The sequence below is a fragment of the Sorghum bicolor genome, chromosome 2, assembly GCF_000003195.3.
Source record: "Sorghum bicolor cultivar BTx623 chromosome 2, Sorghum_bicolor_NCBIv3, whole genome shotgun sequence".
Lineage (NCBI taxonomy): Eukaryota > Viridiplantae > Streptophyta > Magnoliopsida > Poales > Poaceae > Sorghum > Sorghum bicolor.
Genome location: NC_012871.2, coordinates 69,059,035 through 69,076,082, shown reverse-complemented (window position 1 = coordinate 69,076,082; position 17,048 = coordinate 69,059,035). Strand labels below are relative to the sequence as shown.

Below are 17,048 nucleotides of genomic sequence, written 5' to 3'. Positions count from 1 at the left end.
CCAGGCGGCCGGAGGACGAGTACGTCTGAACGACATCGACATGGGCGCTGGCAGATATGGCCGCCCTTCAGGCTTCAGCAGCGCGTCATTTCATGGTCCAAGATGCAATGCAACAACCAAGTCTGAACGCATAGCTTGGTCATCAATCATCACATGGCCTTGTTTACTTCCACCAAAAAACGTAAAATTTTTCAAGATTTCCTGTCACATCGAATCTTTAGACACATGCATGGAGTATTAAATATAAATGAAAATAAAAACTAATTGCACAGTTTGGTCGAAATTGACGAGACGAATCTTTTGAGCCTAGTTAGTCTATGGTTGGACAATAATTACCACAAACAAACGAAAATGCTACAGTGTCACGAAAATTTTCATTTCGGGAAGTAAACAAGGTATGGCAGCACCGCAGGGAACCCTACGTGCTGCTGAAGGTCTTCGGAAGCTCATAGTCAGAGACATGTGTCCCTACAGTACACGATACGGTGAGACACCCGTCTCTTCTATATTCCGTGTGTTCCCTGTCGATCAGGAGATGGAACATGGGCCTCGCCGAGGCTCATAATTCAGCCACACGGTGACAGGGAGGATGTTTTATCATTTTCTTTTGTATAAAAATGTGAATATGCAATCATGAGAGGATATAGTGAATGAAGTGTGAACGAACCTGGCAGCTGCTTGGAGGCCTGCAGAGATCATGAACACCCATGACTGCATGGAAGAGTACGGCAGACAAATCCAGAGTTCGAATGACAAGACAAATAACTTTGCGAACTTGACGCTAAAAACGTAGCTAGTCTATAACAATTCTCAAGAATTTCAAAGGAATACAAAAATGATTCATTCGGGTGAAAATGGCACGGAAGTGTTGAAAATGTGAAAATCCATCTAAAACCATACTCTGAAAATCTATCATGCTCTTTCAAAACTTCAGAGTATGGTTTACTCTGAGGTTTTGAAAGAGCATGATGTGAAAATCCATCTAAAACTGCATAACTAGTACTTTATTATGTATAATACACCATCCATCCATGAATGCACGGAGGTTCATTTATGCAGTACTAGAGATTCTACCATGATCGTGGCCATAGTCCAAGAGCTTGTTCTCTTTTCTTTTTAGCCATACTTTTTCTATCATAAATCAGGCAATAATAATTTTACCCTTAACTTTTCAGACCAGCGACAGACCCACGGCTATCTTTGTCTCTGCTGTCAGCTGCCTCTCGGTGCGTGCTCACACGCATGAACAGGTGGTGTACAAGTATAGTGCCGTCAGGGAGAAATCGAAGAAGGCGTCAAGGTTCAAGAGTGAGGCCCTGCAGGCTTCACTGACGACGATCGCCGTCCTCCTCCTCCGTGCGCGATGAGCCTCCTCAGGTTCCTGAGATGCCTCTGCACAGCGCGGCGGGCGCGCACCCTGACGCCCTGGATGGCGAGCCTGAGCTTCTTCAGCCGGACGCCGATCCTTATTGCCTTCACCCTCACCAGCGCCGGCGGCGGCGGCCTCCTAGACCTTATTGCTGTCGTCGTCGTCGACGACGACGACGACGTCGCCTCCTCCAGCACCTTGTGGATCAGGAACTGCGCCTTGACGTGCCGCGCCTCCTCTGCGTCCATCTTGCCCAACTTGCCGTAGTAGGCGGCCGGTGCCGGCGTCGCTGCACTCGCCGGCCGCATCTTAGTTTTCGATCGATGGCGTGGTGGCCGCCGGCGCCGGCTGGTGACGAGCTAGGAGGGACCAAGACGAAGGAGCTTTTCTTGCACCTGCCTGTGTTGGACAGTTGGACGCGTGTGCTGTGTTGGACAGTTATATATAACCATTTTTCGTTTCTTTATATAACCATTTTTCGTTTCTTGCAGCTCCAAGCAAGTTTTATGTCGCTCGGAAGATTGCGCGTTTCTTCAAGTTTGGGTGACGGAGACAAAAAAAAAAAACGATGCATGGCACGGTCCAACCATTTCTAGACCATACTTTTGTCACATCTTGACACCTTTATTTGCGTCTCTTCGATGAGAAACAGAGCAGTTCCAGTCCCAGTCCATGGGTTCAAATTTCCAACTTGTACGAATAAAGCACTTACTCGCTGTGATTTCCCCAGTACACATAGAAAATTGTGCTCTATGTCATTTGAAAGGATCCAACATCTTGCAATCTTTTTGTCCTTTTGTTTGCTTTCATGAGAAGGAGAGTGTTCCCTCAATTTTATTTGACGCCATTACTTTTACATAACAAAAACTTTTAGATCTTGTGAAGCTGTTTGTTGGTAAAATATCACGACCACATTTCTGGGCGCTTCACTGAATGTGAACTCAAACAAGCGGTACTTTCGATGAATAGCCTCAGTGCTCCGGGCCCGGATGGGTTTGGACCAACCTTCTTCAGAGTGGCGTGGCCGTCGATCAAGCAAACAATACTTGCATTTGCGGAGGCCTTCTATGAGGGAGCAGCTGACCTTGAACGTATCAACCGTTCCCACATGGTCCTCCTTCCAAAGAAGCCGGATGCTGTCGATGTGAACGCTTTCCGACCAATCTGCCTCCAAAATACTGCACTGAAGATCTTAACCAAAGCTCTGTCCACAAGACTGCAGAAGCAGATTCCGAGGCTAATCGATATTCATCAGACAGGCTTCGTCAAAGGAAGATCGATCGCTGACACTTTTGTCTATGCAGCTGAATTAGTACAAACTTGTCACAAAAGACGAAGGCCGACCATCGTGCTCAAGCTTGACTTTGCCAAGGCATTTGACACTGTTAATTGGGTGGGTCTTCAAAGGGTTTTACAGGCTAGGGGCTTCGATCAGAGGTGGATCGGTTGGATGCTCAAGCTGTTGAACACTTCAAAGTCCGCGGTGTTAGTTAATGGACACCCGGGACCTTGGATCAGTTGCAAGAGGGGGCTACGGCAGGGTGACCCGCTGTCTCCTTATCTGTTCATCTTGGTGGCTGAAACCCTTCAGAGAATGATCAGGGAGGCACAGCAAATCAAACACCCAACCGATGAGGCGTTGCCATGCGCGGTCTTGCAGTACGCGGATGACACACTAATTGTCTTTAAGGCAGACGTGTTTGGGGCAGTGAAGCTCAAAGACATCTTAGATCAATTTGCAGCTTTCAGTGGCTTACACATAAACTTCAGCAAGAGCACTCTCATACCTATTCACACCAGCGAACAAATTGTCAGCGATTGCGTGCAGATCCTCGGCTGCACAAGGGGAAGCTTCCCTCAACCGTATCTGGGACTTCCACTGTCTGTCAACAAGTTGCCAGTCTCAGCCTTCAACGTCTACATTCACAAGACTGACAAATTTCTAAGCTCCTGGCAGGCTGACCTGCTGAACCCGATGGGGCGGACAGTCTTAGTGAATTCGGTGCTTGATTCCATATTGGTTTACCTCATGAGTTCAATACAGCTGCCCCCCTCTGCCATTGAGCAAATGGACAAGAAAAGAAGGGCGTTCCTCTGGTCGGGTGACAAATCTGGTAACTCCTCACCTTCGTCATGCCTCATTGCCTGGATCAAAGTCTGCTCCCCCAAAGATCTAGGTGGCCTCGGCATAAGGGACTTAGGAATCCAGAACATCGGCTTACTGCTCAAACTTCTTCACCGGTTATATAACCCCCAATCTTCGGCTTGGGCAATTTGGGTTCGTGGACGGGCAGAAATCACTACTATGCAGGGCGACCTTCATGGTGATCACTGGCAAACCCTGAGGACTATCTTACCTTTGTATCAAGCGATCACCACGGTGGAGGTTGGAGACGGCAGCACTTGTTCACTTTGGAATGATGTCTGGACAGGCGAAGACTGCTTCGCAGATAGGTTCCCAGCTCTATTCTCACATTGCAACATCAAAACTCAAACAGTGAGGGAAGCCAAGCTCTCCGGAATAAGATCGACACTTGTACCTCGCTTATCTACGTTGGCAGACCATGAGTTGCAACTTGCACAGCACCTGCTAGACCAAACCACCCTATCGGCAGCACAGGACAAGAGGATCTCGGACTTCATAAAACCAGATGGCAACATTGACACCGGGGCTATTTACAAAATGCTCAAGGCCAGGGGCCAATCCTCAGACCCCAAGGCAACCTTCGTCTGGAATACCTGGGCGCCACCTAGAGTTCAGCTGTTCATGTGGCTGCTACTGCAAAGAAGAATCCAATGCAGAACCGTGTTATTCAGGAAGCACATCGTGGACTCACCGGTCTGTGAGATTTGCAACCTCACGGACGAAACGCCGGAACACATCATCCATGGCTGCTCGCTGGGAAAGGAAATCTGGTTGAGACTGAACCTTCAGTCCACGATCTCAATGGACTTGGGGCAGCTGCACACACTCGCCAACCACACAGCTACCGGGATCCCAGAACTTCCTTCCTTCATCGCGCTGGTTTGCTGGCAGGTTTGGAAGGCCAGAAACGCAAAGGTCTTTAGAAACGAAGAACAATCTGTTGATCGTGTCCTATTGGACTGCAGATCGGGCGCTGAACTATGGCAATACCGGTTCCCAAGGGCAAAGAGGCAAACGACAACTCAGTGGTGCTCCATCCTTCAGATGGCAAGGCAGGGCCAAGGCTAGGCTATGCCGTTGCTACTTTACACCACTCCCCCCTTCCCCCCTTTTTTCTCTGTTTCTATGTAACTGCTGCCAAGCATATGTGTACAACCGACGAGCCGTTTTGGGCTAAATAAATAAAATTTTCAGGTGGGGAACGTCTCCCCCCCGTTGACCGTCAAAAAAAAAATTTGGCCGTTTCCATTTTCAACCACGAATTAGAAAACCGGGTAATGGACAACTATCAAAATCGAACAAATTTGGTCATCTCTGGTTTAATGGTTTTGTCATTTCGCGCTGGGCTAAGATAGCAAGGAAACTACATTTCTTTAAAGTTTGGCCGTGCCTGACCTGAATTTTGCTCTTGGCTTCGACAGGGAGGAGGAAACTACATTTTGCTCGCGACACCCAACGTGTCGGGCCAGGTTGGGTTTTCGTCAGGCGAGTGGGACGGCCCAAACGGTCTCAATGTGACTAATTCTTTTGTCATTAACCCTGCAAAATAAAGTTAGCCTTGTTTTGTTATTAACCCTGCAAAACAATCCCGAACTAAGGGCTAACTGACTGCGCTATGTTCTGGAGACAAGAGAAGCTATGAATTGGTACATTTCTGAATTGCGTGGTCTATCTTTGCAGTTAGCGGTGACAAAAGCGATGGCCACTGAAAGATAATTTCATACTGGATGAGCTAGCAGAAGCTTATTGACTCTTCATCCACACCTGATACCTGACCATGGATCACTCCTTGCTTGCGAGAAGAGGCTGCCTTGTATCGTCCCACTTATCTAATCTTTTCCGCGCTTCCTCCACCTACATTCAGATGCCAAACAAAAAAAAGAAGAAGATATAGATAAACTACAGCATAAAAAGAAAATTGCAAAACGCAGAGAAGACTAATTAGACAGCCGAAATGACCACACAAGCATAAACTTCGAAAGAATATCTGAGCTTATGGATTAAGATGGACTCATCAGCATGTGAGGTGGATTTGAGGATCATCTGTCAGTGACACGACGCGGTAACCATGGAAGTTTACGGTGGCTTACCTCCTTGTTCCAGTCAGTTCTTAAGGTGATCCAGATCAAAATGAGTGTTTGGATGAGGGTACCCCCAATCATGCCTCCCCACAATCCCTGCAACACAAGATCCCTTTTCAGACTTGCGCGTGTGGGTTAGGGCCAAGTACTCATAACCATTTTCAGTTATAGTTAACTAAGCAGATTTTAAAATGTGACAGCATGTTCATCAGAAATCAAAACTACCTTGATCCCAAAATCAAACTTGAATCCGAGGAGCACGCCGAGGGGTATGCCAATGAAGTAGTAGCATCCAATGTTGATGTAGGCAACCGTTGCTTGCCACCCACAGCCAACGGCCACACCTTTCATCAGTCGTCCAGTGAGCAAAAGTTCAGTACCAGTGGGAAGAACAACAAACACATCACTGAAGGTGAAGGATCCCTTATAATATAATGTGTTGGCTCAAAGATTAATAGGCCCAATAGGTTTTTTTCCTCAGTGAATTAACTTATGTTAAAAAATCTTGGATGGATCAGTCAGAACTCTAAAGGTGCACCACAGTTTGAGTTTGGAACAGGAAAAACCACCTGATAACACGGGCTGGATCCCGCAGAGCACAATGGTCCCAACGAGCAGTGGGCACAGGTCGGCGACGGCGCGCGAGACGACCTCGCCGCTGGTGAAGATGTAGCTGAGCTTGTGCCGGAGCAGGAAAGTGACGAGGCCAGCTATCGCTGACACGAACGCCGACAGGGCGGTGACCATCCATGCAGAGAACGCCGCAGACCTGGGGTTGCCGGCGCCCAGCTCGTTCCCTACTCTCACACTGCAGATCAAACTCTTCTTCAGATGAGAGCTCAGACAAAAAGATTCTTCGTTCTTGACATGGAGAAAGGAAAACTATTTTTGGTAAGTTGAAGTGGTAAGTTGACATGGATTATTCGTCCATAGTTATTATTATTTTTTTACATAGCAGTACAAATTACTATTACACGCAAAACTCATTCTGAACTGTGGAAGTATCTGCTAATGCCCTGAACTGAAGATGTGAACAAATACAGGTAGGGTATGATGCAGAGTAAACCAACCAACCTGGCCGCTGCATTGAAGCCCACAGAGATCATGAACACCCATGACTGGATCGACGTGCTGCAGACACAACATTGACATGGAGAGAGGTAGCGGCATTGTCAGTGAGTTCTGAGTTGTGACTCAACTCTCAACTCTACCAGTAAATTTCCGGCATGAACAAGTAACACTAACAGTAAGTAAAATAAAAGTACCCACCAGACGGTGAGCGAGTCGAGGGCGACCTGCGGGTCCGGCAGCATGCCGGCGAGGAGGATGAGCACCTGGAAGTACCAGACCTCGAGCGCCAGCATGACCGCCGACGCGGCGGACAGGCCGGCGAACCCGGGCAGGTCGGCGAATGCGGCCCACGTGAACCCGGTCCAGGTGGCCCGGCATCGCGGGCTCCACACGATGTACGCGAACTGCCCCGCGACCAGCACCCACCACGTGAGGCTGAGCGTGAGCGAGGCCCCGAGCAGGCCCAGGCCCAGCCCGTAGACGGCGAGCCAGCTGAGCGGGACGTGGAGCGCGAAGCTGGCCGCCAGGATGTAGGCGCTGGGCGCCACGATGCTCTGCGCCTGCAGGAACTTCTGGATGGGGAAGTTGGCGGCGTACGCGAAGATCTGCGGGACGAGGCCGTAGGCGAACTCGGCGGCGGCGCCGGCGATCTCCGGCGACTGGCCCAGCAGCAGGAGCAGCGGCTCCGACAGCGCGTACATGGCGGCGAGCGGCACGCCGGTGGCCATGAGCAGCACCGTCGAGCGCTGCAGGTACACGCCCAGCATCTCGTACTTCTCCGCGCCGTACGCCTGACCGCACAGCGTCTCCACCGCGCTGCCCATCCCCAGCTGCGCGCGTGCTCATGTACGTACGTACACGCCGCCATTATATATATACGTATATATGTACGTATACGGCGTGGATGAAGGTAGATATACGCACCATGAGGCCGTAGGCGAAGACCTGGATGCCGTTGTTGCCGAGGGAGGCGGCGGCGAGCTGGACGTTGCCGAGCTGGCCGCACACGATCTGAGTGGTCGACGACATGACGATGATGAGCATGTAGACCACCACGGCCGGCGCGGCGAGGGGAGCCAGCAGACGCAGCTCCAGCGCCGTCGCAGACGCCATGCGACGGAGCCATGGAGCCTCGGAGGCGGCGCCGGAGAGCAGCGCCTCCAGCCGGCAGTCGACGACGCGGTGGTCGTCGTCACCTGTCCGACCCATCGACGGACTGATAGGTGATACAGTCTGACTCTCTGTGTGGCTCTGTTGTATGATTGTGATCAGAATCACTACAAAGAAAGGCCACGGGTGATGATGTGCATGTGCCACGCGTTCGGTAGTGACATGTTAGGTGGAGCGAGGATGAGGACAACCGTGGCAGGTGAAAGTTGAAAAAGCTGCTTCTAACCTGCTAGTACTCCGAGCTTTCGTTTGTCGTGTATCGTCCAAGAAAATAAAAGTATACGGAGTACTACTAATATTTTTATAAAAGAAATTAACATAAAAATTACTATGTTTACCTTTACCAAAAACATGTCAAGAAAATAAGTATGACCTCTAAGTTGAACGCTTTGTATTTTAAGAGTAATAGATAATGGAGTTGATCGTGGACTGCTGAGGTGGACACATGCAAATGATAGTTGATTGCTGAGGTGGACACCTTGCATGTCAAGAAAATTAATAGTAGCAAATGATAATAGACTACTGAGGTGGACACTTTGTATTTTAAGAGAAATAGATAGTGAACTGCTCACATGGATGCATTACATATCAAAAGAAATAAATAGTAAATCTTTATAAGTGTTATAGACAGAATAGAGGGAGTAATTTTTGTAACATTTGGATGTCAATAAACGATTCACAAATGCGTCCGTTCTCTCAGGCAATTTCCCGGGTGTCTGGAATGTTTTGTTACGGAAGGAAACTTCAGAGTTTCTTTTCTTTCCGTTTGAAAACGCACGAGTAGTATTTTTTTTAACTATCAAATCATTCGACAGGCACGAGTAGCCCCAATTTTTTACAATTTGGCCTTTTTTTAAAAAAAATTTCACAATTAGACCTCTGGAAAACTTAAATGCAGAAATGGACCCAGGATGTCGACGCCATGCATCATGGCGTCGAGGTATCACGCCTCGACGCCATGGATCACGGCGCCGAGGTCCTCGATGCGGCCAACGTACATTCTGACGTGGCAGTGGCAAAAAAAAAAAGATCGGCGCCACAGATCATGGCGCCGAGGTATTGAGACAAAATACCGCCCGCGGCCGCCTCGTCCTCTTCGGTTCCGAGGCCGCCCGCCCGCCACGCCCCCCGCCGCTGCGCGCCTGCCGCCGCGGCCCCCGGCCGGCCCGCCCCGCCGAGCCGCTGCGCACACCCGCCGCGGCCGCCGCCGCTTCCCCCGGCCGCTGCCCACGCCGGCCGCGCCCGCTGCCCCCAGCCGCCGCGCCCGCCGGTGCCGCGGCCGCGCCCCCGCCGGTGCCCAGGCCGCGCCCTGCGGCTGCCCCCGGCTGGCCCCGCGGCTGGCCCGGCCAGCCCCGCGGCTGTCACCGGACGGCTCCGCGACTGCCCCGGCCCCGGCGCTGCTTTGGTCAGGTAAAATTTTTTTTTCTTGTTGTATAATTGTTTAGATAACGTAGTTAGTTTTCTAAGTTGTATAATTTTTGAAATAATTCATGTAGCAATTTTCTATTATTTATATGAATATTGTTATGTAATTTAGAGTTGTTTATTTAATTTAGAGTAGTTTATGTAATATTTCTAGAATTTAATTATGTAATTTAGTTAGATAAATCTAGTTTGTAATTTTAGTTATATAGTTAGTTACATACGTATTTACTTAGATAGATATTTAGGTGTTTTATTTGTATTAGTTATATGCCTAGTAACATGGTTGTTTTGTATATCAATTAGATGGACAATTTAGTAACTTTATATCATGGAGGAAGTGTGGAGAAAGATCAGTTTGGCAATGTTGATTTTGTTGGAATGGAAACGGTCCCTTTGATGTTTGATGAGCGGCCCTTGTTTTCTGAATTGATGGGTAGTGCTCGTGATGAGCTTAAATGTAATTCGAATGAAGAAGAAATCTTAGTTGAGGGGGTCATTCACTATGGCGGGTCAGGGACAATTTTTAGGCGGTTGGTCCCAATTGTATCCGAGGTTCAATGGGACAAATATGTCAAAACTGTCATGAAGAGTGAGTTTAAATGTTTGGATTTGGTTGTGCGCAACTTGTCCAAGGAGCCAGGCCCTCTAGTGGATTCTCCTCTTAATTGGCAACCACCCATTGGTGGGTTCTCGCCGGAACCGGACAATCCGGCACCCTCAGCTTCTCTGATACCCATTCAGGACGTGGGTGTGGAAGATGTGGTTGTCGTTCCTGATGCTCAATCCGGTCCCAATGAGGCTGGAAGATTTGTCGGTGGTGTTGGTGTTGTCTCCCTAGAGACCCTTATGACCCAGACTATTCAATGTAAGTGGCGTAGTTGCATTATTCATTTTGTTAGCCTTCCTTCGTTCTATTTAGTTGTCTCAATTGTATCCATATTTGTGGTTTTGTTGTAGATGACAATCCAAGTAATGATTCTTGTCATCCCGTGCCTCCATCATTTAATGTTGACGCAGCTTTTATAGCATCTAATAGTTTGGATGTCCATATTGAGGATGATGAGGAGCCCTATGGCACAGCTAGAGCTGTTGATTCCGATGATGACCGCCCAGTTGCACCTTTAAGTGAACAAGAAATGGAGCTTATCAGACTTTTTGTCCTGATCGTGATCCACTAGTTCACGAGTTTAGTGACCTCAGTCATTCTCAAAATGCTTATGCAGAGGGAAGAGATGATGAGCTGCTGGAGGCTCGTGAGCCTAGTGACAGTGTGCAAATTCAGAAGGGCATGATCTTTAATGACTTGCCCAGCTTAAGAAGGTGGTTACAACAATATTCTGTAATACGTAAAAGACCCTTCAAGGTGATGCACTCCCATGTTGAGCGCCGCTACACGGTTGTGTGTGAGATGTCATATTGCAACTGGAGGGTCTGTGCTCGTAAACATAAGGCCACCGGGAAGTTTAAGATCACAAAAATTGTAGGTCCACACACTTGTGCCCAGACTGACCTTCAACAGAAGCATCGACAGTTGACCTCTACACTTATTGCTAGTACGTTATGCACAACTTTAAAGGGTCAGCCCAACTTGAAGGTCAGAACAATTATGGACATGGCTCAGAAGATATTTAAATATGACATAAAGTACGGCAAAGCATGGAGGGCAAAGCAAAGGGCCTGGAAGATGATATATGGGGACTGGGAGGAGGGGTACGAGCAGCTGCCAGCAATGTTCAATGCAATGAAAGCAGCTAATCCAGGCATGCATTACGAGTACATTCCGAAGCCTAATCCTTGGTTTGCTACTTTTTCCACGACGTGGCATTCTACGATTGCATAATATAAATATTAATCATCCATTCAAAAATCTAGAAATGGTATATATCTAAGTTTACAACATACGTGTAATATAGGTCAAATCAATGTGTCAAAAACTAATATGTGAAAGAGTATACCTGGCTCTTCAAGATCTATGGAAAAAAATCAAACTTTTGATGGTCACAATATTGAATCCAAATTCGTGCTCGGTTTTTGGAGAGAAAGAGCCGAGAGGGGAGATGAAAATCTGAACAATGCGTCCACGGGTAGCGAAGTCCGTCGGTTGGTATGTAGTAGGGAGCTCGGCGCCGTGATCTGTGGCGCCGAGCTCCCTGCCACGTCAGATCCACGTCAGAAGCTACGTTGGCCGCACCCAGGACCTCGGCGTCATGATCCATGGCGTCGAGACGTGATACCTCGACGCCATGATGCATGGCGTCGACCCCCTGGGTCCATTTCTGCATTTAAGTTTTCCAAAGGTCCAATTGTGAACTTTTTTCAAAAAAAGACCAAATTGTAAAAAATTGGGACGATTAGCTCCGTAGTGCGGAATCTTTTGCTTTTGTGACCACTGTCTCGGGGCCATAGTGCCATCTCATCTCGCTGCACCTTGTTTAGTTTATCTTGAAATCTAAAAACTTTTTTAAAATTATTTGTTACATCAAATCTTGCGGCACATGTATAAAGTATTAAATATAGACAAAAATAAAAATTGATTGTACAGTTTATCTGTAAATCACATGACGAATCTTTAAAGCCTAGTTACTTTATAATTAGATAATATTTGTCAAATAAAAATAAAACTACTACAATACCGAAAACCAAAATATTTTGGGATGGACCAGTCCGCTTTGTGCGATCGCATCATCATCGATGCGTCCCATTCTGAACGAGTTTTCCGGGTGTTCTACTGTAGGTTCATTGCTCACTGGTAGTACCGCACTATCAGGGATTGCAAGAGGATCTCCAACAATATAGGCCTTGTTTAGATGTGATTTTTTTTTGATTTTACTACTGTAGCATTTTCGTTTGTTTGTGACAAATATTGTCCAACATAGACTAATTAGGGTCAAAATATTCGTCTCATGATTTACAGGCAAACTGTATAATTAGTTTTTATTTTCGTCTATATGTAATGCTTTATGTGTGTGCCGCAAGATTTGATATGACAGACAATCTCGAAAACTTTTTGATTTTTTGGGTGAACTAGGTCTACGTTAGCAAGTTAGGCCTTGTTTACTTGCTGAATGAAAAAAAATCGCGACACTGTAGCACTTTCGTTTGTTTGTGGTAATTATTGTCTAACTATGGACTAACTAGGCTTAAAAGATTCGTCTCGTTAATTCCGACCAAACTGTGCAATTAGTTTTTATTTTCGTTTATATTTAATACTCCATACATGCGTCTAAAGATTTGATGTGACGAAGAATCTTGAAAATTTTTGGGTTTTTGTGAGAAAGTAAACAATGCCTTAGTGCTAGTTCTAAGCTGTCTTTTTTCTCGGATAAAAAAATCTTATGTATCATATATTAAATAGAAGAGTTTAAACACATATACAACGTATTTCTATCAAGCGTTGAAGGAGAACAGTCGTAGCCGGACCATCCTAGCAAGTTAGGCCTTGTTTAGTTCGTGCAAAAAACAAAAACTTTTCAAAATTTTCTGTCACATCAAATCTTGCGGTACACATATAGAGCATTAAATATAATCAAAAATAAAAACTAACTACACAGTTTGCCTGTAAATCACGAGATGAATCTTTTGAGTCTAGTTAGTCCATAATTGAACAATATTTGCCACAAACAAACGAAAGTGCTACGGTGTCTGAAAACTTTTATTTTGCCAAGTAAACAAGGCCTTAGTGCATTGTAAAGATAGTTAATGCTAGTATGCACAATATAAGTTAGCAAGTTAGTGCTAGTTCTAAGTTGTTATACGTAGAAGAAAAGACAGTTCCATTTATAATCATATTGTGTGAGAGAGGTGCGTTGTAAAGACTTCATGCTAGCCTCTTATCATTTGTACGAAAGATTTGATTCTGCTAGCTCTAAACTAGTTAGCTAGATCATCGGAGACCTCGTAACACAATTTTCAGCGCAAAGATTTGTATGGAATACTGTGCATACTTGCGATTGTATCACGTTTGATATGCGAAGTGATGGTGTCATGCCTAATTATGCTACTTTTTGAGTTTTTTCATAAATAATTAATCTAGCGTATTTCTATTGTAAAATAATATGAAAACTGCTAAAATGTCTCACACTGCCACTAATTATGGTTACTCTCTTGTAGGTTGTTGCGGTTGCCAAGATCTTAGAGTTATAAAAAAAATTACGCTTACAAGATCTGCAAGATTCCTGCAACAACATATGGAGGAGACAATGAGTATCTAACATTAAGTACATCAACTTTACAGGAGACTGGAAGACAAAACATATATTCGTAGATTCTTATCACAACCAAGGACACACACTCTCTGTTTTTTTTTTTTTCTATTGGTAGCAGATCGCCCCTTTTTCCTATTCAACTCCCTACAGCTTTCAGTTGCAATGCTGTGTTTTTTCTCTCTCTCCAAGGAACTCCACTATACAGCATATATCACGCACATCTCCTAAAAAATTGCATAGGAGATCTCCTATCAAACATCTCTTCTATTTTTCAATATCTCCTCTAGCAGCAGCAGATTAATTACTCATCATACCTACCTAAAACATACTCCGACATATAGAGTCCACCTGTCAGTGTCTACATTTTTTTATTATTTATCCTTCTCTGCAAAAGGGCAGAAAGGCTCAGCAGGAGGCATGACGTGCGACAAGGGGAACATGAGAGGCCACCATGTCGATGACGATGAGTGGCTGGCATGGCAAATGAGAGCCATGGTGCACGGTTGTAGTAGTTGGAGTGGGGGAACATGAGAACTCTCAATATCTCCTTTCTTTATGGGAGAGTACATGGATTTTGAGATATTTATCGAAAATAATCGGGAAAGAAGCTAATGTACAAGATCCGGTGGAGCAAACATTTTTTTTTCTCGATCATGCCAAAGATTTGCGTGTTTTACCGGTGGAGCAGGCATAGCTCGTATACAGAGTAATATATTGCAAGATCTTAGGGATAGAAAAAGCAAATGAGAGATTTGGTGGAGTCGCTATTAGATAAAGGCATATAGAACAACTTAAAAGCTTGGCTAAAATTGGTAACCAAATCTATTGTTTAGATACTTTGTAAAATAGAAAATTTTTTAAAAACGAAGAAGTCCAACACTCACTTGCTATTTATAAAATCAGATAGCCAGTGTTATTGATTGACTATATATGACCACCGAAAATCAAGAAATAGCTATTTTTTTTATAAAACCATATAACATATATGTTGGAGCCTAGTTTTTGCTATGCAGATTCTAAAATAGCAAGAATAGTCAAGTTCTTGGAGTTGCTTTTAGATGCTTATATGGTACGCTCGTTTGCATTGTTGTATAGTTGCTCAGAACCCTTGCAATACTTTGTTGTAGGGCCAATGTGGTATTAAAAAGTTGCAATAAGATTAATACGGTTTGTGTGGCATTAAAAAGTTATGGTAAGTTAAATTTGGTTTGTGGAGCAATACTTTTATGTAGAGTCAGTGTGCTATTAAAATGCTGTACTAAGTTTAATTTGGTTTGTGTGAGCGCACATGAACGGCCAAAGCTAACCAATTGATATGCTAATTACTCACATGACACAAGTCATATGCATGCATCAAAAACAAACCTTTAGCATCAATATTATTTCAAACAAAGTTTTTTTTATAAATTCCCCAAAACATCAATCCCTATTTGTACATTCACCAGCAAACTTGAGGCTTGAGCAATTAACACCTCTATATATAGAAAGACTATAAACCACAAATCTATACGGTAATATGGCAAGACGACTATCAAGGAGGTAGACACCAAGATTTATGTGAAAAATAATTGCAAGAAAACCCACATCTGAATGTGAACAATTAATGCTATGAAGTTGGGAGCCAGCAAGGTTATAGAGGTCTCAAATCTCTTTAGAAGTTGACTCTCCAATGGATGGATTTGGTTGATAGTAGGGAGTACGAATTGAACTCATATCAGCTCTATAGTGTGGCCTGGATGTCTTCATACTTTTCTTTTTAACAAGAGGTATCAATGTTTTAAATAGCGCGCTATTTTCGCGCTATAGCGGCCAGAATAATTCGACGCGAAGCTATATCTCATTTTTACGCTATCAGCGCTATTGATGCTATAGCGCGCTATAACACCGCTGAACTGAAATAGCGCCATAGCACCGCTATTTGCGCGCTATTGCTGTTTATCTGTGATCATGTTGTCATACACTTATTTTGTCGTGTTGTGCTTATGAACTTGTGGTTATGCACTATGCAGTCATGCATTATGCTTATGAGTTAGTTATGTATTAAACATTTAAACTGTGAAACACCTATGATTTGTGATTTGTGATTGTGAAATATGATGGTTGTTTGAACTTGTTGCTGTCTATTATTTATTTTGTCTGTTTCCAAATAAATAGCGCCGCTATAGCGTGGATAGCTACAACACGCTGCTGTGTATAGCGTTCGCTATAGCGCAAATAGCGTTTGGGACAGGAAGACGCTATTTTCTATAGCCCGCTATTTAAAACATTGAGAGGTATTAATTGACATGGTTCATCTTCAACAAATAGAGGTATGTGGACAATTTATGGTGAGCACTAATCTGTTCTAAAAACCCTTGAGCATTATACATAGGTAATTTCCATTGAACACTACTAATTTGTCCTAAAAATCATAAAACATTAGTGTCCGTGTCAAAATTAGTGCACTTCTATGATCTTTGGAGAAGATCAATTCTACATGAAAAATACATATATATCCCTGTCAAAAGCTATTTCAAAATGTAATGATTGAACTTTGGAAGTAGATAAAATAAAAAAATTATTAGAACTAGGTGGACCATATCTAGAAATACATTTTTTTAACAAAATTTCAAATACTAGAAAAAACACTCATCTTAGGACACGGAGTAATTCTTTTCACGGAGGGACTAAAATAACGTACCATCGGCATGTTTTCTTGGTCTGTGATGAAAGGTTTAAATTAAAATTTTGCTTTACCCATCATTATGGACACATGGAAAGCACAAGAAGACAGGGGCACAGATTCTAAAAAAAAAAGGACAGGGGCACAGACAAAAGAAACATTTTTGGGCCACTCTTTCGGCCTTTTCCCTTGTAGTACTGGTATTTGTACTTGTACACCTCAAGTTATGGCCCAGCTTCATGTGAGTCTTTTCGCATGGCAAATTGGGCTTTAATTTTCCCCTCGGCCCCTCTCATTACTGCGTATGTGCATGTGTGATGTCTTCTTTTCTTATTCTCAATCTGGCCTTCATGGCCTTTCATTAGAAGACGCGAGCTACATGACTGCATACAAATTTTGGGAGGGAATCATCCCACACATTGGATTGACCTAGGTCCCAACTCAAAGCTAACTTAGCAGACGTGGAACCACTATAACCTTATTACAAATGAACCGATCATTAAGAAGCTCCCAGATGCTTCGGAACAACACGCCACAGGGTGTCAGGTCTCTACTCTGTGAAATAATTGCATCACGAAGTTGGCTGCAGTATGTTTCCAATTCAATTCTGGATATGCCAACAAGTTCTGTTGATTCTAGTGCAATGTCTTTTTGCATCATCGCATGGCTGAATGGTACTAAAGTTTCTTATGTTAAAAAAACAGTAATAATTAGGGATGGAAACTGGAAAAAAATACGTTTACAATCGAATACGGATGTTACTTTTTACTAAACCCTTCAAATATCCTCACATATTACTATAAATCAGATAGTTTGATTCGTGTTCAGATGTCAATTCAACTTTATTATTGTTTATACGTATACATCCAATGACTTTAGAAAACAAGTCATATAATGAGAGAGGAAAATATACTAAACT

The 17,048-nt window shown here is 44.4% G+C and overlaps 1 protein-coding gene across 2 annotated transcripts; it reads right to left on the bottom strand.

The window, feature by feature from the left end:
- LOC8080119 (protein DETOXIFICATION 40) lies at nt 5,148–7,950 on the bottom strand. Of its 2 annotated transcripts, none has more exons than XM_002460728.2 (7): nt 7,592–7,945; nt 6,866–7,497; nt 6,671–6,727; nt 6,166–6,404; nt 5,822–5,940; nt 5,606–5,692; nt 5,148–5,369 (listed from the first exon to the last, which is right to left on the bottom strand). In XM_002460728.2, exons 1-7 carry the CDS (start codon nt 7,874–7,876, stop codon nt 5,298–5,300), a joined length of 1,491 nt encoding a protein of 496 aa, XP_002460773.1. In that variant the 5' UTR covers nt 7,877–7,945; the 3' UTR covers nt 5,148–5,297. The 2 variants fall into 2 exon arrangements, 1 of the variants encoding a protein (XP_002460773.1); XR_002450238.1 differs by having other exon boundaries at nt 5,150–5,369; nt 6,892–7,497; nt 7,592–7,950.

Excerpts from the sequence above, each read along its gene's own strand:
- LOC8080119 (XM_002460728.2), bottom strand. The coding sequence starts at position 7,876 with ATGGGTCGGACAGGTGACGACGACCACCGCGTCGTCGACTGCCGGCTG. Across the intron at positions 7,498-7,591 it reads TCTTCGCCTACGGCCTCATG|CTGGGGATGGGCAGCGCGGT; the intron begins GTGCGTATATCT and ends GCACGCGCGCAG. Across the intron at positions 5,941-6,165 it reads GATCCAGCCCGTGTTATCAG|GTGTGGCCGTTGGCTGTGGG; the intron begins GTGGTTTTTCCT and ends GACTGATGAAAG.